Source organism: Gallus gallus, chromosome 4 (assembly GCF_016699485.2).
Source record: "Gallus gallus isolate bGalGal1 chromosome 4, bGalGal1.mat.broiler.GRCg7b, whole genome shotgun sequence".
Taxonomy (NCBI): domain Eukaryota; kingdom Metazoa; phylum Chordata; class Aves; order Galliformes; family Phasianidae; genus Gallus; species Gallus gallus.
In genome coordinates this window covers 76,184,173-76,205,142 of record NC_052535.1, presented here as the reverse complement: position 1 = coordinate 76,205,142, position 20,970 = coordinate 76,184,173, and the positions used below count along the sequence as shown (strand labels likewise).

The window sequence follows — 20,970 nt, the reverse complement described above, 5'->3', positions numbered from 1 at the left end:
GCAAATTCTCAGATACAAAGCATTGTTTTTCAACATAGTCATTGACCACCATCAGTTGTGCATTTTCACCAGCTATGAAAAACAACCTGCACACCACACTCAAAAAAATCTGTACCAGCAGAGGTGACCCAGCTGCAAAGACAGTGTCACTGCAAAGAAAACACTGCCCACACCACCCATCTTTCACCAGCACACGCAAATGGAAGCCAGAAGGCACCAAATCCAGACTGCAGGTGTGTATGGGAGGACAGCCCAGCCAAGACTGGCAACGCGCTTATGGTCTTCAGACTGGTCTGAGGCCTGATGTTACTGTATTACAAGAGAAAGACTGTCTTGTTTTGTGGGGACAGAACAAGGGGAAATGGCCACAAACACAAGCATAGGAAGTTCTGCACCAGTATGCAAAGGAACTTCTTCACAGTAAGGTTGACAGAGCACTGAAACAGGCCACACAGGGAGGTTGTGGATTCTCCCTCTCTGCAGCCTGCCATAGGGGGCCTGCTTTGCAGGGTAGCTGGACTCTATCTCTAGAGGTCCTATAATTCTGTGACTCTTCCCTGGTACCACTCCAGAAGTTTGGGTCTTCAGTTTAGTCAGTGTCACAATGTAACAGTCAGAGCTGATGGTTTGTCTGGGTTCCAGGAAATCCAGAAGGATCACTCCTTTGCAATCCCAAAAGTGCGCATCACTTCAGCTCTTAAGGGCTGTGTTCTGACCTTCAGCAGAGAATTCACATGTAGGCTGGAAGATTCTGCCTCTGCTGCCACATCACTATCTGCCTATATCTATCGTGGGTCAACGTAATAAAATGAGAGACACTACTTTTGGAGTGGCCCTTGTAAAACAACATATTCAGTGCACATTACGTTGTCTTTTTTTTTTCTATTTTAGAGGATTTTTATGATCTGTGTAGGGTCAATTTACTTTACTTGAGAAAAAAAGTGTTTCTAAAGAGGTTTTCAGCAGTGCTTAAGAACAGCAAGTTTCACAAATCAGTAAGGATTTAAAGTTAGAACTTGACTGTGAGACAAGGATCAAGTTTTTCCTCCTTTGCAGGAATGCTTCAAAGGTGACTAATGTAAAATAACATACCCTGAGATAACTTATTGCTATTTCAAAAACAAAGATGGAATTATAGTTTCACCTGATGAATCAATGTGTTTATCAGGGCATCTGTCCAGTTACTGCACACTGACCACAGGGAATTTCACATTAAAGTTCTGTTAGAACTGTGAAGGCTACAGCTGTGAAATCTCTTCCATTTTTAACAAATGAAAGATACTCTTCCCTTTCCCTGAAGTCCAGAACACAGTTGTTGCAGAACCAGCACTGTCCCAGGACTGCAATTCTGGCTAGACAAAATAGCAGGTAAAGCCATAAAGCTACATCTGTCATATTCATCTGCTCAGGTACAACAGTATTTCACACCATGAACAGCAGTCTTTTCTGATCGGCTAAGTAGCTCAGAGAAGTCAAGTTTCATCAGAAAGAATAGAGTTTTTCTACATTTTCCTGATGAGAGCACCACACCTTATCAAAGAGAACGCTATTTGTCAGCTTCACTCCAACATTACATTTTTGACACATTAATTCTCTTTTGCTACGTTAACTCTTGTTCTTTAGTTAGGAGTGAGAACCATAAAGACTGAAGTTGTAGGCTGTTTCCAGTTGTATAGGAGCCTGAAGTGCACTTCAGTAGTTATCCATTCAGACTAAGTTCCAACAGGGAGAGAAGAGTTACATGAATGCAAACAAAACATCCACTTGCAGAACGCACATTTCATCCCATGTACTCCCACACTGTATGGATTCATCCCCTTGCATCACCCTACAAACACATCTTCCTTCCAGATTCTCAAGAGACCCAGGGAAAGAAGCTAGTTTGCCTTCCCCTGCTGCACTGCTTTTTAGTTCAAATGTTGCTGGTTGACTAACTACTCTATCAACTACTCTATCTACTATCAACAGAAAAGCTTACAAGGCAGGCCTGAAAAACAGCTAAAGGCAGGGCCTGCAAATAGAAAACATATCTTTAATGGAAGTACGGAATTAAAATTCATGCATCATTTCTACCTGTTTATCATATAAAATATTGCAGTGGGAGAAAGAGAAGGGAAAGAAGTTTGTGAAAAGATGAACTGTATCAGTTACAAGTTGACAAAAGCCTTTATCAAACATAAGTCTTCCAGTTTCTGAACTGTTCTGAAGAAATTTGTTTCATAAAAACTATTCTATCTACTTGAGATAACTGAAGTTGCACACTGTGATGCAGCTTTTTAAACAAAAAATGCATTTGGAAAACTGTTTTCACTTTAATTAAATGCCTCACCTTGATCTGTCTTCTCGTCCACAGAATACTTAAAGACCTTCTGAAGCTCTTCAGCTTGATTCCACTTACTAAGACCTCTGAATTCTGCAGCTTCCTTCTGTGAGCAGTGTTGTGCAATTACTTTCTTCTTAATATCTTTCAGTTCTTCGTAAGTAAAGTATTCCATCAACATTGGCTGAAAAACCTGAGGCAAAAAAAACAGTCCAACGCCGACAAAGACAATCAATAACGCTACGCAGATCTAACAAGACAAAGATTTCCTGTTTCCAATTCTCACCAAGTAAATATGGCATACATGAATAAACTTAAGGACAAAATCACATAACTTCTACATTCTAACCCTGCGTTTGCCAGTGGATCACTGAATAGTTTCAAGCATGCTGTTACTTGTTTTCTCCAAAAGGAAAAGGAAGGGACTTGCTCAAACTAAGTAACTTATCAGTGTACTCACAGGAAAGGCAAAATGGCAGGGCATACAGACAAGAGGGAAGATTTCTCTTGGACAGACTTTAGAAGATATATTCTCTCCGAAGATGCTTCCCAGTTTTTGGATACCCATAAATCATCAGACTGGCACTACTAGTCTTTACGTTTCAAATATAGGTCAGAGGCTGTCTGGGAGTGTCAGTTTGACTCATGAAACACTGGCTAATAGAACGTTTTCTTTTAAGTTTTGCTAGGCCATACAACAATTGCCCTTTCTGACTTTCAGGCTGGTACTATTTCACACTTACAAGTTGTAAAGAAATAAGTGCCATAATTTTAAAGCACCTGGGATTTTAAAATATTTCTTTATAAAAAGAAAAAATAACTTTTTTAAAAACAGATGAGCAGATCTAGCAAGTCACAGTAACATCAATATTGAGTAGCACACTGCATTTCTTTTACTTACTGTTCCCACAATTTAAGATTGTCAGGCCCCTTCATACTATACCTTCTATTTTATAAATTAATTTTTGTACTGTTGGACAGCCTGTATGACAACCACTTCAAGAAAGTTAAGCACAACATCAGGTTTCATACTGTTCATTCCTTATCTGAAGTCTACAGTGATATTCTACACACTTAATATTATATTAAACCCTTCCAAGAAAGGTTATTTGTGACAAAAGCATCTGTGCGTAGATGTATATAACACAAACCTTGATTATCACTGTAATTACACAACACATTAATCATTTCAATGTTTTAGCATTATTTTAACGCATCACCACCGGTTAAAAGGTTATGATAACGTACTGGGAGATAAGTAACCATTCAAAGGCTGTATCTGCAATAAACAAATCCAGGCCCCACTGGACTTCTGTTACCAATTTTCCAAAGAACCAGGATTTCACTGTAATTTTTAAATACGTTCACTGTTTTAGAACACATCACATACCAGTCAGAACTGAACAATGACACCACAGTCCTGAATGCAAATTAACACCGTAACAAAAACAGAACTGTGGAAAAGAAAAATCCAAGTGCTTTGTCTCTGCTCAGTCATTTCAAACACCAAGGAAGTTCGGCACGGTATCTGAGGAAAACTACCTACCTCCTCTTCCTCCTTCATATGAGGAAGGAAATCCCTCGTAAAGGCTTCCAATCTCTCCTTCAGTTGTTTCGCATAGTTTAGCTGTTCATATTCATTCTGTAAAGAATACAAAGGTTTAACTACTATCTAATCTTGTCCATTCATAAGTTGAACTGCTCACTAAACTAGTGTCTCAAGGTAAAGCCTATGTATGCAATGCAGTTTGCTGTATTTCCCAGTAAAAGAGCATTAACTTATAAGGTTTGATAACAATCTGACAGTCTGTACTGACCTGTTGTCAGGCAGAACAAAGTACTCCATTCCCACTCGACGGCAGTTTATTTTGTTATCAGATATGAATTAGCTTGTCTAAACACATTTTTACTTCGAAGCAAAGACTGAAGCCTGCCAACCTACACCCTGACCCAAAGTTCAAAGCAGTTACAGGCTAATCCAAGTATCTGCATGTTTTGCCTAAGCATATACATAGTAAGACAACAGCGTGGAACAGATACGTTTTACTTAAGTTATTCCACAATTCTAGAATCAAAATTATAGGAACAATTTATAGTCATGTGTTAATATATTGTCTTTTAATATATCAATACATATTTACTTTTGAAATTGAAAGATCTTCAAAATAAGGACGTGACTTAAATGTTAAATATTGACCAACTTCAGCTATCAAATTACTCGCTTGCTCTTTGTGCCAGTAATAAATTTGGTATATGATCTGTCCAGTAATTGCAACACTCAGTTCCTCATGGTTCTTACAGTAAATGTTGTAAGATTTTCTTTTCAAGCTCCTACAAAGAAACATTACTACACAAAAATCTCATGCCAACAGTTAATCTAATCACACTCAAAAAAACACTCACTTAAAGGGTGTTAAAAAATATTTTTACAAGTACATCAATATAAGCAATAGAATAACATCAGCACCCTATCAGAAAGTATAACCGTTAATTTTCCCCTCTCCTTCATGTTCCTTCATTTTACAATCAATTAACAAACAAAAGTTCAAGGTTTGATATTCACAGGGTAAAAGATACTTGTAGGATTCTCAGCTCAAAAATCACTTTAGACATCAGATCTAGTTGACTGACTAACTTTGCTATTTTTCTTACTGAAAATATGCTAACGTGTGCACTAGAAAAGCACAGTGAGATATCAAATTATTAATAATACTATAGTTCCTAGAAGCTGAAGAAGTGAGGGAGTTGAGCTATCTGCCCCAGAGAAACATCACAGCAGAATTAAGTTGAACACCTCTTCAGCATGGCATGGAGCTGCAACAGGGGAGGCTCAGGCTGGGTGTTAGGAAAAGCTCCGACACCAGAGGGTGGCTGGGTATTGGAATAGCACCCCACACACAGCCCCAGGCTGCCACAGTTCAGTCAGCGTTTGGATAACACTCTCAGACACGGGGTTTATATTTTGGGTGGTCCTGTGTGAAGCCGCGATTGGGACTGGATGATGCTCCTCGTGTGTCCCTTCAAGTCAGGTTAATTCTACAATTCCATATTGGAAACTTTCCACATTGGAAAATGCCACACCTCTAAGATATCTCCGTTTATGCAGTGTGCAGACTTCTCTAGAATCCTAGAAAGAGTTTTTACTAGAATTTTAATAACTGCAGTGAATTCCAAAAGAATCTGGGTTTGTGACTGGAAAGTCTTCACTACTCTATCACAAATGCTTCGTTACTTTAATTTATTTGTAGAGAAAGTTATATAAAGTTGAGGCAAATGAACATAATCACAGCACATCATCCTTAGGACAAGTCCTTGTTAGTCTATTTACCTTTACGTTCTTCAGCCCTTTCTCAAAAAGGCTGAGCATCTCGGAGAGTTTGTTGTCCGAGTGCACATTGTACACCGTCCGGCTACGCTGCTGAAGTAAACCAATGATGCACTCATTTTCAATCTGCTCGTGCATTTTAAATTCCTTGAACGTGGCATACAGAGATTGCAGAAGAGCCCGAAAGTCATTGTTGTTGGAGAAGTTGGTCTTGGACAGCTAGAATAAAGGAAAGCCCACAAAAAAAAAGTCAGTGAAGATCATACCAAGGCCAAGTTAAATCACTTGAACAGGCACTAGCAGCCACTATTTGTTGGTCCCATTACTTTCAACAGAAAAGCTGAAAGCCCTGTCTTATAAACAGAACTAGTAATAATGAGAACTGAGTGTTCAACTCAAGCAACTCAAAGACATCAAAAGGTAATGAACACTACAGATGCTTCAAATTTTCAAGCACAATAAATCAAAATCAGATTCAAGTATGTATATTCAGGGATACACAAACTACTTTTCCATTTTAATAGCAAACTTCCCCATAATTTATCTCATTACTGCAACAAAACATAGGTTAGGACATCTTCCAGAAGTGGGCAGAATACCAACGCTTCAAACACTGCAGATGTCATATTACTATGATTTCTGTGAGTAATTTATAACATCCAGCACTATTCTAACCTTGACACCCAACCTGCCGTTTGATTTTTATTTGTTACTAGGAACTGACAAGAACTCAATACAAAACCTTCTAGAACTTTCAAAAACTCCTGCTGTATGACTTTCATGTATAGCTATTCCTCTTACTGTTCATCAAAACAGGAAACCATCCACACCCAATTCTTAATTCCCCAAACTTACAGTTTTACTACAGCATTGTGCTTTGTGAATAAGGTTTCAGTAATGTAAGGGATTTAACTGCATGTCTCTGGCTTCCAATGACAACTACCTATTTTCCAGCAGAAGCACTGGAAGAAAAAAGAATAGATCAAGCTATAAGCCTCAGAAGCATTACAACCAACTACTGACAAAGATAACCACAGCAGTTTAACAAAGCAGTTGTTAATAAAGGCAGCAAGACAAGTTTTGAGAAGAGTTTCTAAGTTTCCAAAATTCAGCTTACATCTAACCATGCAAATTCTGATGGCAACTGCCTCAGTCAACATGAATAAACAGAACTTAAGACTGCGCCTAAGTAGAACGGCAACTTCTCTTAAGGAAAATTATTGTTGAAGGAAGAATGTAATTACAGCATTAGTTTTAGGAAGCAGTGAAATCAGTTGTACTTAAGAAACGTCAACCAATCTTGTGAAACTGAGAAATAAACAAGAGCAGGAAGAGATTCCCTGGTAGAAATCAATGCCACCTCCCCAGGTTGGTAGCCAACTGAATGACTCAGCCCCGTTCCCAGGTGTGTTTGGGGGTGCATGGCTGATTGTGGACTACCCACTAGGAAGGCCTGATCTTACCAATCACACACAAAGTAATATCAGCTGTTAGAAAAGGTTTGCCATGGACCAAGAACCAAGAGATGAAGACAACACAAAGATCCAAATAACAGTAATCCACTTTCACATGCATACAAACAGTCACCACTGACAACATTTTCAGACTACAATTTCCTTTGGTGGATGTCAAATAAGTACAGAAAAATACCGTACTGTGTGTAGCAGTATACAAGAATAAGCACTCTAAAGCTACAAATATTTTCATTTAGTTGAGAAAACAAGTCACTGAAGTATTCAGAAGTGGGTTTGTTTACAATAATTCCAGAAAAAAAGGGTTTTAGAAGAAATGGAAATGAGAAACATGTTCATATATAATACTTACATGCCTCAAAAATGGCCATAAAATCAACATATCTAAAACAACACCTACCATTTGTGTATTTAAAAAAATAAATACACAAAACAAATGCACTTATTCATTCTGACACTGCACTGTCACTTCCTGGCAACCAGCAGCAACGCAACTAAAACGCCTTGGACATCTGCCAAGCACTTACACAACTGGCAGGCAGCAGTGCCGACTGTGCATTGCATGAACGACTGTCATTAAGACAACACATTTAGTCAGCCTCAGTTCAGATCAGAAATAGGACAACGTTAAGGGTTTTGTGGTTTTTTTTATGTATCTTTTAGACCTGACAGGTCAGGATCAACTCATTTATTACGCACTGTGTTTGGATCTGAAGCTTGAGTTGTTGCATACATAAAAATGGGAAAAGACCTTGGCTCCTCATCCCGTTTCTGCTCTCCACTTCAGAGAATGCAACAGACAGAGCACAGGCACTAGATGAAACGGCAGGCTAGGCTTTCCATACTGACAAACAGAAGTCACAGAATCATTGAATCACAGAAGCCTTGGAGTTGGAAGGGACCTTTAAAGGTCATCTAGTCCAGCTCCCCTGAAATGAACAAGTCATTGGTAAGGGAAGTACAGAAGACACACAGGGAACACTCCTCACTTTCAACTACTTACCATTCAGGTTTCAGTGATGATGCAGTTTCCTACTCTAGCATTTATCAGTGACTGCCTTCACACTGCTCACCAAATCCATAAGGTATTGTATACCTGCGGTCAATTCCAAGAACCCTCATTCCCAAGAAGCCCATTTGCAGCCAAACACTTGGCATTCTGTTCGATGTAAAAACTGAAACAAGACTGACGAAGTGTACAACCAAAAGATTAAATACACGTTTTGCCATTGGTTAAAAGAAATCACAAATCTTGTTCTGATACAAAACAGTATCGTCATCCTCCTGACTCAAATCTTCTCAGCACTCAACACTTCAAATCTTTACCTACCATCATAAGCAAATTTTGAACAAAGAATCCATCTGGGCATTCAATTTTAGTACTCCTATCAGGAACTCACTGTTACAGTAGCCATTGTAACATGAAACACTTGTACATTAACCTCTGCTACTGCTGCTCCCTGTAGATATCTAGAAGATTAGAAACTGTGAAAAAGATATCGAAGCTCGGTGCTTAGTGTCTGTATTTGAATCAGCAACTGGTAGATTAAAAAGGTCAGATGAAGCTGAGGAAAACGGGCTTTTCAGAGGACAGGTAACCTAGCAACGAAGTCACTCTGTCAGATCTGTAATTTCATTAATGGGACTGATGAAGTCTTACGATGGGCACCAAGACTATTAGCAGAGGGCAGCTGCTCCACGCCAAGGTCCGCTCTTCCACACGAGGGTAACCAATGCAGGAGTCCAGTAGTACAAAAAGGAAACCACCTGCCCTAACTCAGGTGGGCAGTCCTAGGGGAACCACGGGATCAAGGAGATGGACTGTGTTGTATTTGTCAACTGGTTAAAATATGAAGCATAGCATAAATGATCTCCAAGCAGACTTGCAACATGCGGCACTAAACTGACTATCACAGCTATAGGTATTAGAAACACACAGGAGTGCATTGTTTAAACGTAACATCTTCCAAAGGACAATTCCATGTTTCAAAGTCTTACACAGAGCCAACACAGAGCAGGTCTGCTTCTGCGTTTATAACACGCACTAATTCAAGAGCAGCCTCACAGATTCTAAGAGAAAATCCTTGGGGGTCTCCCAGGCGTTTGTAACATTTCAGAATTCCATACTGGAGCTTCAGAAACCAACAAACAGCCCAAGCACCAAGCCAAACAACAGGAGGTCAGTCTCATCCCAAAGTCTGTCTGATACTTCAGGACCGGTGAGAGCAGTGTACAAGCAGCCATCAGCTGTTAAAACTAAATGGGAGCTTTTTTTTAAACCCCTAAGGAGAACTCTATCAAGTTATCTATCACCTTTGTTTCACTTAAACTGTGGAGAGGCATCAGTAATTCAAGGGCTGCAACGATGCCAGTCATGATGTGGTCACGTAACATAACAGATCAATTCCAAGTAATGGTGTGACTGACACAGACACGCTGACAAAACTGCTGTTCTCCTCTACATTTAGTTGTATCCAACATGTCAACAACACAATACCTGAAATGAAGAGTTTAATAAAAATCAGAAATATAGACCTTCCTGCAATGCTGAAAGAGACGTGCGTTAAGATTATGATGAAGATTTAAAAACATTCTGCCATCAATTCAATATCAGGAAGTTCTAAACGTCCTTTGCAGAAAGGGACAGTAATGCTGAATTAAGGAATCACCTGATGGACGTCATTTTTTAAACCTCAAATCACTTATTTACAGAAACTACACTAGAAGAAGATCTCTGCGCTTCAGATATTTCAGGTGGGGCTCAACACTCAACAACAAAGCGGCCTGCAGAGCCACTGGCATAGCCAGACATGTACAGAGATGGAGCAAACAGTTCCTCTTCCTTGCTGTTAGCTATCACCTGAGTTCTGTGCACCAAGAACAAGGTGACAATACTAGCAACCTTCACAGCACGGAAACTCTACATTCAATGAGTACACTTTCTTCATTGCTTCAGCATTTTCTTTAGAAAACACATTATCATCTAAAACAGAGCTATTTCTAGGCACAGTGGATGGATGTTGTGAATAAATAATTAAGCTGAAGAGCGCTTCAACTGCACAGCAGTTAAGTCACGGAACAAAATACAGCATTTAGTTTCTGTTAGAGACTTCTTCCTTAAGGACTCCCAAGCATGCAATCAATGGGCAAGGAGAAAGTACCTTGCAGAATAAGAAGTACCACCACTCTTAGACCACTGGTTTAAATAGAACAAACAACAAGAAACACTAGCGTTTTTACAGCAGAAAAGTACTAGGGGAAAAAAGGCAACGTGGCATCCACAGTCAGCCATGTTTCACTCTCATATTTTTAAGCATTATCACTTCACTCACAGCACAGCACTAACACTCAAAAGATAGGAACTTGGATGCTGCAGAGATTAACTCAATTTTATGCACAAGTAAATGGGGGGGAACAAAGATCACAACAAGGTGTGTCAGCATCAATACCAAGAGCATGCAGTTTCATGTTGTACTTAATCTGCTGTAAATTAGGGGGTGGGACAGATGAAGACACCTAGAAGCAGCAGCCCTGCCATCGCTTCCAGCTGTACATTCCTACCCCTTCCCTGGAATATTCTCTGGCAATTACACAGCTGCAGGACAAACCCAATCAGTTTATCCATCCAAGAAGTTGCACCTTCTTAGCAGGTTTGTTTTTCACCTGCTCAGCCAGAGTGACAGTCTGCAGCAGCACCCAGCTGCACACAAGGTCTGTCCTTAGGCCACACTCAGTCAATACCGTCCCCAAGGAAGACAGACTGCTGAGGCAGCCTAGCAAGATCACTGCCCTCTCAGCATCACCTGATCACTGGCGTATTCCTTATGTAGAGGTTCACGACATGAACTGTAAGATAATTAGCTAAACTACTTCACAATCCAGCTTCTCACATGTATAAAGCCTTCGATCAGAGGAGTAATACAGGTTTTATTACCCAGGGTCCATCTCTCGCCTGTAGGTCAACCCAAAATAATGATGACTACTAAGGCAGACAGGACAGGACCTGGCCCAGCCCAAGGAAAAACAAAAGAAATCCAGAACTTTCAGAAGCCCATCTGACTTGCCCTGTGTAATCCTGTCCTCTATATTAACTCATCAGCTGTTCTGTAGCAGAACTGCAGTCTTAAAAGAGGTTTTGAGGAAACAGACGGAATTGTCTGAAACACAAATCTTGTAACAAGTCTTTTTTCCTGCTAAGAGCACAGGCAATGGGGCAGGCAGTTTCATACTCTGTATTTTGAGAGGCTGAGGCCAAGCTAGTAAGGGCCAAGCATGAGAGCATAGCAGAGGTCGAAAAAATGCAGTATTTTCATTTTATCAGGGTATTTCATCTCTCTCGTACTGCATCCACATCAGTTTCATGCAGCCAATACCAACGGAAAGTTTTGGAATCACAACAGGACTCTCCACATAGACATTGTAACTACACAGAACTGACTGCACCAGAATTTTCAAGGAGGCAGTTGCTACAATGCCAGACCTCCCCAGGGACTCCAGCAGAGAACCCAGCTTGGGAAGCAGAGAGAAAGTCAGCTGAGCTTTCTCTACCATGTGGTTTCCACAGGAACAACTCTAGCAGGGATGAGGAGACCCAAGTTACCAGACGTCTGCAGACAAGAAACCACAGAAACACTAAAGAAAAGTCCAGTAAAGATGTGAAACAAGGAACTCTTACAGAAGCATGAGGAAGATTTGCAATGGCGTTATTTTAGAGGTACGTAACAGGATTTCTCACACACATGACAAGCCTTAGAAGATTTCTTTCCTACCTTACACTCTCACATTGGTAGATTCCTAATAAGACACTGTTTTTTTTTTTTTTTTTTTTTTTTTGTCCTTCTGACAAGGAGTATCTAAAGTCCTAAGAGCAAATCAAAGGTTTAAGGCTCTCTCTCCCCTCCTCCTCCCCCCCACACACTCTCTTGCTGCAGTAACTCACAAATGACAAACACAGCAAAAATACCTTTGTCTCCCTGCATTATACCCACTGCAATTCCCAGTGGACAATGGAAAAATTTATTTCGGACTCGAAATGTAAAAATAGAGAGCCAGAAGTCTCTGAAGAATTACAGCTCATACTCTATTTATTCAGTTATTTCAGAAATGACCACACATATCCTTCAGTAACCACATAAGCCCTATATATACACACCAATTACAGTCTCCAACTTTTTAGAAGGCATCAGGTGGGCTTTTTTTTTTTTATTATTATTTGACATTTTTTGTTTGGTTGGTTTTGTGCCACAAAATAGGAAATTAATAAATGGTTTCTTAAGAAAGAGAAGGGCAAAAGTGGCTTACTGCTGTCCACAGCAGGCTGGAAGAAAGGACAAAAGATTATGGCTACATGTGAAGGCTGAACAGAAAACTTCTTTTTCCTGCTATTCAAAGGCAAAAGTGGGGGCTGAGCAACTACTCAGAAAAACCTGCAAAGGTGTCTGGTGTAAGAAAAAGCCTAGGGATATGTTCTCAGGAAGGCAAAAGAGAGAGACAAGGCAGGGAAGCATCCAATAATAAAGAGCTAGAAGGTTTGTGGTACTTAGAATTGTCCTGACAAGAGGACTGAAACAGTTATGCAGGCCTGAAAAGACTCAAACACCGTTATCTCCCATTTCGTACATCCTCTGGCACTTCACTTAGAATGTGTTTAACAGCAGCCATTTAAAACACAGTTATTTCCAGATTCACCTCGAAATATTCTTCTGTGTGAAAAATTAGTCCAAAGCTGTAACTTCCCAGAAGGCATAGCGGGAAGTTACTGAGTTATCCTCTCTGATGAGGAACTCAGAGGTATGGACAGCAACCTGTTCACGCATCTCTGGACGTGGACATGGAGGCTTAATTTCATCCCACATAGCAAGGGAGGCATTTCCTCCCACTTTCTGTCTGGAAAGATGCCAAAACAGTTGATCATTTGCATCTCATTAACAATGAACATCCTCACTAGCTGTTCACTCATTCTAAACGTAGGTAGTGAAAGCACATTCTTGATGCATCAAAACATTAATTGGTGATACCCAACTACCACGATTTTCTAAATTAACACGCTCAAGTTTGAACAAGCAGTGAAAAACAAATGGCAATGTACTGAAACACTGAGAAGATATTTCAGAGGTAAACCAGAAGTTTTACCTTTCTTCTTTTTTTAAATTAGAAACAGACTTATCTTCACGTAACACTTGTACTGTTCTTCAGGGCATCAAGCAAAATACTTCTGACCTGGAAACGGGGAGTCAAAATGCTCGTTGTTTCACTTGTCAGATTTCAGTCCCCTCTGCCATAAAAGCTGTTGTCCTAATGTGGTCCACCTAATTTCCTAATCAATGCTTTACAGCATCAACTCAGCCTAATTCAGGGGTATTTTTCACTCTTAACGCAGTCTACCTGTAATATTCTTGTTGGGATAGAATAAATTTAACACGTAAAACCTGTCTGTTCTCCTCAGCAGAGTGCAAAGCTTGCAGCAGAGAAGTGGTTGAAGCACAGAAAGCATCTTCTTCAGTATTTCAATAGCTCTAAAGGTGAAAGAAATTTGTATTATCAAAAGAAATAATTATCAGGAAACAAAAGGAACTTTTTAGATGGATTTTAAGAAAAGAATCCTACTGAACATATCACTGTAGGTAGCAGAATGGGGCTTAGAATACAAATAATAAAGACTCAGCCACAAGTACCAGAGGACAAAAAAAAAGAGAACAGCAAAAGAGTTTACATATGCTTAGATTAAAATAAATACCATTACATACACCTAAATATAATATTTAACAGGAATGGCCCAAATACGACAATGGCAAAATGTAACGTCATATTTACTTTAGTCTTCACGAGGAAGTTAATTAGGACAAAACGCTTATGGCAATTAGTTTTTAAGGAGTTGGAAGAACAGGCTAGAAAAAGAAGTACTTGTTAAATATTTATACAAGTTCAATCAGAGCAAGCCAGCAGAACATGACAAAAATTTCCTGGAAGAACTAGCCAAAGTAATTACTGAACCACTAGAAATAACTGCAGAGATCTTCTGTAGAAAGTTCAGATTACAGAAGCCTGAAGTCAGGCTAACATAAAAAGGACCTCTGATGCATCTGATCCAACGCCCCAGGTTGCACAATACGGCTCAGTTATTAACACAGAAGTTTATGACTTCAATGGACAGCCCTGTTCCCTCCTCCCACACTGCCAACCCAGTTCTGGGCTCGGCTTACCCCTCGGGAAGCCACCTGTACTCCATCACCTCTCGCTCCAATGACCCAGCTGCTCATCAAGGGGCCAGGAGGGCATTTGCAGCCATTCCCCCTTCCAGAAGCAGCAGCCATCACAGCCACGCACACTCTGAAGTCTCATGCTAATTTTTGTGAGGCAGGCATAAAGACTTCAGATAAAGTTATCAAAAGCCAACACAGCATTACAGTATTCAGAGCATAACCATTCAGCCTACTATCACCCCCCCCCCCCCCCCCCCCCCCCAAACCCTCCCCCCCCCAGAGAAGAAGCACCTAAATTTACTGGGTAATTTGTCATGTTCATCTCAGGAAGGTCTGAACATAACCTACTGCTTAAGACAGCATACTCTTCAGCCTCAGTAACACCGTGAGAGAACAACAAGTTGAAATCCCATGGGGGGGGGGGGGGGGGGGGTCACACCTGTGGTAGGTGCAGCCAGAATTATATTCACAGTGTGCACCTAGAGCAGAGTCTGCTGCTGGAGCAGCCCTGAACTTGAAGCTAATAAAGTAACATTCAGCCAGCAAGGATTTGTTCAGAGAATATAATCTGATTTCCTCTTGATAAGATAACCAAACTACTTAAGAGGAAGATGATACAATGCATGTTACAGGCCATGATTTCTCTTAAGGCTTTTTGAGATTTTCTTGTTTTACAGCCTTTCAACAAACCCCGGAAAACCACACGCTGGGTGCCACATTTGGCAAAAGTGATCTCAAATCGTACCTACCAAGGTTTCCAGCTAAATCAGAATGGGATTTCTAAGACACAGTCGGCTGAAATCTGTGCTGTCTCATGACAGATACGATACTCTCAGCCACAGTGTGGAAAGCAGGAAAGCCAGTAAAGCAACAGCCTGCAAGCGGTGCATTCTGGGGTGTTGGAAACACAATGCGTAATGCAACAACTGCCATGGTCTCTACTGGATGCCAGCACATAGACCTGGGTCAGTGCAAACTACTACATCCCAGAGATTAATTACACTAATGAGACTAACAAAAGGAGATTCAAGTAGGAGCCCTCAGGTAAGCATAGGGATACAGTGAAGTACAAAGCGACTACGCGACTCTTAGGAAAAAAGACTGCAGAGTAACATCCAACATAACATCAGCTCAACTCATGGACAGCAGTGATTCATTCTACACAACCCATTTCAGAAAAAAGTAGGCAGAATTAGGCAGAGGTTTCACAGCAGCTTAAGCCAACCTCACTGCTGGCTGCCACAGTCCCACCCTCTGCCTCACATCGGCTTCAGGACTCATCTGGCAGCTCAGTATCAGCAGAAAAATTACCCTGCTTGAAAAAAGAAAATGTTTTCAGCCAGTATAAAACCACAGCAAGTCACTTCAAGTGCTGATGGGAGCAAGACAGGCACACACTTATGAGCAGTGTCAGTCAGGTACAGCTTCAGCTGTCACTGGAAGCCATTCAGGCGCCCCCACAGAAACAAACACTGAGGTACAAAAAAGCACGACCTACGCCATACAGCACAGTGGATCAGTTTACTTAGTCCAGAAAACAGGTAAATAAGATGGAGGGTGTGACTACAGTATCTCACTAGAGATGAGAAAACACTGCCTGCTCTATTTGTAGCAAAGATGATGTCAGGCGTTATGAAACCATTTCAACTGTACAGACTATCTACACCAGCACTCGGCTCCCTGCAGAGCGTACAGCCTCACAGGACCCACCAGAGCACACGATGGGTCTGACCGTTTTGTGGGTCTCTTTACAGAACAGAATTTTAGTTATTCTTACTACTTAAGTCCGTGGCACAGCATACAATGCAGCTGAAATACATCTGAGGATGCAGCGAAGGCATGTAAAGATCTCTGCTAGCAACAATCAAGAGAATGGGATAACTTTCCAGACACACTGAAGTTCTTACACGTCTGATTCACTGCTCTGTCACGCATTGAATTCTGGAAAACCAAACCAAACCAAACCGTGTCTCAGCCCTGAGGCATTATTTAGGTACCTGCATACTCTACCTATTAGCAATCTTACCGTTAATTCCTTGAAAAGCACAGATGCACCCAACTCACCCTCACTAACATTTGGAGGAATTTTCCACATCGAGACACTAACTGATAGCAGCTACGTTACAGTGCACAGGAACACTACCTGAGGAGCAGCACACGATATGAAATTCACAAAACTCAAGACCCCTCAAGGACAATCTGATCTTATGAAGAAAACGGCTTTACAGATTATAGTTAAGATGTAAGCAGAACTAAGGTCTTATCTCATTACAGCATCTCGGTCACACAAAGGAAGTCAAACAAGCTCAGATTTTTTCCAGATACAGAGAGAGTTCAAACAGTGAGGCCATGGGGCGGGCATAGCTTCAAGTTCCAAAACAGGGCTAAAGGATGCAAAAATTGATGCTTCTAAAACAAACAGATGAATCCTCAGCCACATTCATGCGGACACTTCTTCGAGAGAATAAGGAAACAAGCAAGCACACTCCTGTATGAAAAGAATTGGAGAATGAGAGATCACCTTTGTTGCAGACGAAGCAGCTTTAATCCATTTGCTAGCACTTAAGAAATTAACCTTCCTACCTATTTAGTTTTACTTTTAGGAAGGCATGGTAAACTTGATCACAACTTTGTGGAATGTTCAAAGCAACAGAAATGCACGTCTAGGGAACAAAAAAAAACAAGGAGTGTCAGCAAATGACTGCAGTACTGGGCGGCACTGTCAGCAACGTGGTTTGCACCTTGGCAAGGGGCGGGGGAGAAGAGTCCCAGGTGTCTGCTTCCTTGTCTCAAAGCTCCTACGGTATGGCAGCATAAACTTTCAGGCAGGCACAGAAACAAACAAAAAACCCACAAAACTCAACAGCACTCAGAGCAAAAAGGCAAAGTCGAAGTGCTCGCCTCGCCTTCCCCACTGACCCCCTGCAGAGCTCAGCCAGCACAGCGCTCAGCGAACCGAACGAGCCCACCGGAGGGCCGTGTGGAAGCCCGGCGCAGCACACGTGGAACGCTGCGGGAGGAGGCGAGGCCTGCTCGGCCCGGCGCTGCCTCCACGTAACCTCACCTTCATTTCCAAACGCTGCCAGGCGCTTGAAACCACACACAGCCGCTGCTGCTCTGCGATGGAGGCACCGCACTGCCGGCGGGACTGCAGACTCCCAAGCACTGCCTGGAGCTCCCATTACATGCAGCGCCGCAAAGTTTGCCTTGCAGGTGACGCACCAGGCTACTGCCAGCCACCCCGATGCAAGCGCAGACATCACTTTTTGCGCACAGTAAAACCAGCAGCACGCACACGGCGCTGCCCCGGCATCCTCAGCCACGCATTGATTAAACCCACCGAAACGAAGAGCTGCGTTCCGGCTGCCGGTGGGCACACTCACACACACACACACACACACACACACACGTACAGGCACAGGGCCGTCTCCCACCACCCCCACCCCGCGACCGGGCCCCTCCAAGCCGCAGGGCACGGCCCGAAGCACGGCAGGAGGTGAGCGCTGCGGGGCCGCGGGGCGCTGAGGAGGGGGCAGCCCGCGGCCTCTCCCCCTCACAGGCGCAGCGGGGCCGGCGCGCTGACAGCTGCGCACTCACTAAATCTGCCCTCGCCCCTCTGAGGGAGCGGGCTAAAGGCCGCCGCCGTTCCCCACCCGCCCGCTCTCTACCTTGTCGCAGTAAAGCCCCACGAGCTGCTTCATCCGCCAGTGCGGAGCCGAGAAGACGTCCACCTCCTCAGGGAAGGGAGCCATGTTCTCCCCATAGAGCCCAGGCGCTGGCGGCGCTAACGGCGGCGCTAACATCCGCCCCGCGCATGCGCGGAGGGCGCCCCGCCGGGCCTGACGCCACGTGACCGCGGCCGCCCCGCCAGCTCCGGCGCGGTTCGGGTGCGGTTGCTGGCGGCTGCGCTGTGCGCATGCGCAGCGAGAGGCGGCGGCTGCTTCGAAGGTGAGGCGTTGCCTCATCCGTCGCTTCGGGGCGCGTCGGTTTCGGCCCTGCGCAGCGAGTTCCTCGGTCGGTCGGCTGTGGGGCCCGGCTGGCGCCAGCTCCGCTCGAGGGCAGCGCGGCCGGTCTGTGTCTGCGCTTCCAGCCAGGCCTGCTGCGTGCAGAGCGGTTAACCAGAGCTCCGAGTGCTGCCGGGCTCCGCGGGCGCGGGATATGGCGGCCAGCTGTGGGAGCCGCTCTGGGAGCCTGGCGGGCGTCCCGTGTGCTGCAGTCGGCGCTTCTTAAATCTGCTGTTAAACTAAAATAAAAAATCGTTGTGCGCTTGTACGAAATAAAGCTCGCTTCTCACCCCCCCAAAAAATAGGTGCTGGGATGGTGATACGTAAGGAAGGAAGGAAGAGAGGTCGGCAGATGAGGCAATGTGTGTGAGGAGGCGGTGCGGTGTCCCGGCTGGGCCGCCGTGGCTGTGCCAAGCCAGCAGCTCATGTAAGCAATGAACTGTAAATAAATTGAAGTCTTTTGGGTGAATGCACACCTGCATTTTAGCCCAGTACTTCTCAGTGTGCTCACTATTGGGAATAGTGTGAAACCATCGGCTGTAAAATCAGGAGATAACAAACAGAGAAGAGGGGTGACGTGATCTGAGTTATCTTCATCACCCAACACAATAATCCCTTTAGCTCTTTATCTGAGGAAATGATCCTTAAGCAATTGCAGTGTTGGGTGTTTCCTTTTGAATTCATCCCTTCCGCTTCAAAACTTCTGAGCGTGTTGACCTATTTAGTCATATTTGACAAAGGTGTACAAATTTTGGAAGATTAACTTTGTGCAAGCCTCTGAGAAAATAGCAGTTACACAAGAGAAGGGAAGGAAGGCCAAACAGAGGTATTACACAACTAGCCACCCAGCACACAGCTGTATTTGTCTGAGCCTGGTACACAGAGGTCTGGTTTTGGACCTGGTAGGCACATTTCTTGCATAGAGAAGTATTGCAGCATACAAGGGCACAGGGGAGACTTTGGGGTTACTGCTCTAGGTAGAACTTATGAACCAAAAATGCAAACCCTCAAGAAGCAGCGTTTGGTGAAGCATGTTGCTTGCTAATACGGGTAGTTCCAAAGTCGTATTTCAAAGCCTAAAACATGAGATCACACAGAATTGGGGTTCTTCTGCCAGAAGTTCATGCCTCAGTAATAGCAGAGGATTAATGCTCCCACCCGTTAATCTTCCATCTGCTGGAAGTTACTGCTCACAGGTTGCAGAAATAACAAGAGAGGACATGTCCATCCTCATCTTCCAGGCTTTCAGAACATAAACATGCTGAATTTCATGGTAGTCTGAAGAAATATTTGCTTTGTGAACTACAGTATCTCCAGTGCAGATGTGCTTCAAATTTTGATGACTGCTTCATGGGCAGACTTCTGTAGGAGAGAGGGGCAGAGCAAGGGGTAGTGGTCCGCAGCCACTATGAACTGCTGGAGCTTGGGAGGCAAGGTGGACAGACAGTTCATGGCACTGAAGTGCAGTGGTACATGAGAAAGTGCCCAATAATGAGATTAAAATGTTATATTTTTCATGGACGAGTTTAAGGGAAGAGTTGGTCATCTCCTACAAGTTTTTATACAGAGAGAATATAGTTCTGAGGGTGGATTATTCATTAACATAATAGAAGAAGACATAATGAGATTCAGTGACTGGAAGCTGAAGGAAAACAAGTTCAGGCCAGAGGTATGACTCTTAAGGCTATCTAACCATGGGAACAATGACCCTAGAGGCCTATTAGATCAGCCATCACATGAGGTATTTAAATCAAAGCTAAGAACATACAAATTAAAGTGGCTCTGACAAGTCAGATCAGAGGCCATCCAGCCACGGTGTACTTTTCCAAGAGGTCAGTGAGGACAGAAAACTTGGCTGGCAATGAGGTGGAGATCCCAGCAGTTACTGTACCTGTTTACATTCCCTCTGCCATGCTCAGTCAGTTTGTGCAGCATTCTGAAAAACATTCTTTTTTTGCAGAACACTGCTGAGAAACCCCCTCATTTCTTCATGACATCTGTGAGTCCTAGACTGGTGTGTCCCGGAAGAAAAGCAATTCTAAAACACTGTCTCCATCTTTTTAAGTTACACTGTATATATTTTTTAAGCAGCAGTTTTAGAACTATAGAATTTATAGAAATCCCATTTCTATATAGAAGATCCTACCAGTGATGGCATAGTATCTCTTATTCCCAAAATAATTAGGCAATATGTGTCTGAAGTGAAGTCAATATTAAAAATTTTTCCTTGGCTTCTGTGTGTGGGTGCATTGTGTAATCCTAACCCAACGCAGTAGACTTGAAATCATGTGATAAGTGTGCTAATGCCCTGTCAATAAGTCATCCTTTAGAAAGATTGTGAAAGAGAAATAGGGAGAAAAAGCCTTGAAGAAGTAACTGAAGCACAGCATTTGCTGTCTCCACCGTACTAAGCAATATTGCACATCTATGACTGGGTAAATAAGGCTTTCCTAAAGAATTCACTGCAGATAATAAGCCAACGTGTCGCCACACTTACAGGAGAAGTGCATCAGTAGCAATTTACTCAATGATGAGTAGGATTTTACCTTCAGCATAATGTGTTATGTGAGTACTGTTGTATATATATTTATTAGTATATTTATACGGTAGATAGTATAGATACACGGCACATATATCTAGCGTGATA

The 20,970-nt window shown here is 42.7% G+C and overlaps 1 protein-coding gene across 2 annotated transcripts in view; it reads right to left on the bottom strand.

Annotated features, from left to right (window-relative positions):
* Nucleotides 1–18,129, bottom strand: part of FBXL5 (F-box and leucine rich repeat protein 5) — a 33,157-nt gene extending 15,028 nt beyond the window's left edge. Inside the window, exons 1-4 of one of the 2 annotated variants that reach the window (XM_420776.8) lie at nucleotides 17,988–18,129; nucleotides 5,649–5,864; nucleotides 3,867–3,962; nucleotides 2,330–2,513 (exon numbers count right to left, since the gene is read on the bottom strand). In XM_420776.8, coding sequence (XP_420776.5) covers nucleotides 2,330–2,513; nucleotides 3,867–3,962; nucleotides 5,649–5,864; nucleotides 17,988–18,122 — 631 coding nt within the window. In that variant the 5' untranslated portion in view covers nucleotides 18,123–18,129. Of the gene's footprint in view, nucleotides 1–2,329; nucleotides 2,514–3,866; nucleotides 3,963–5,648; nucleotides 5,865–6,500; nucleotides 14,567–17,987 lie in introns of those variants that run through there. The other variant, XM_046940357.1, reaches the window with a different exon arrangement.
* Between the last annotated feature and the right edge of the window lie 2,841 nt (nucleotides 18,130–20,970).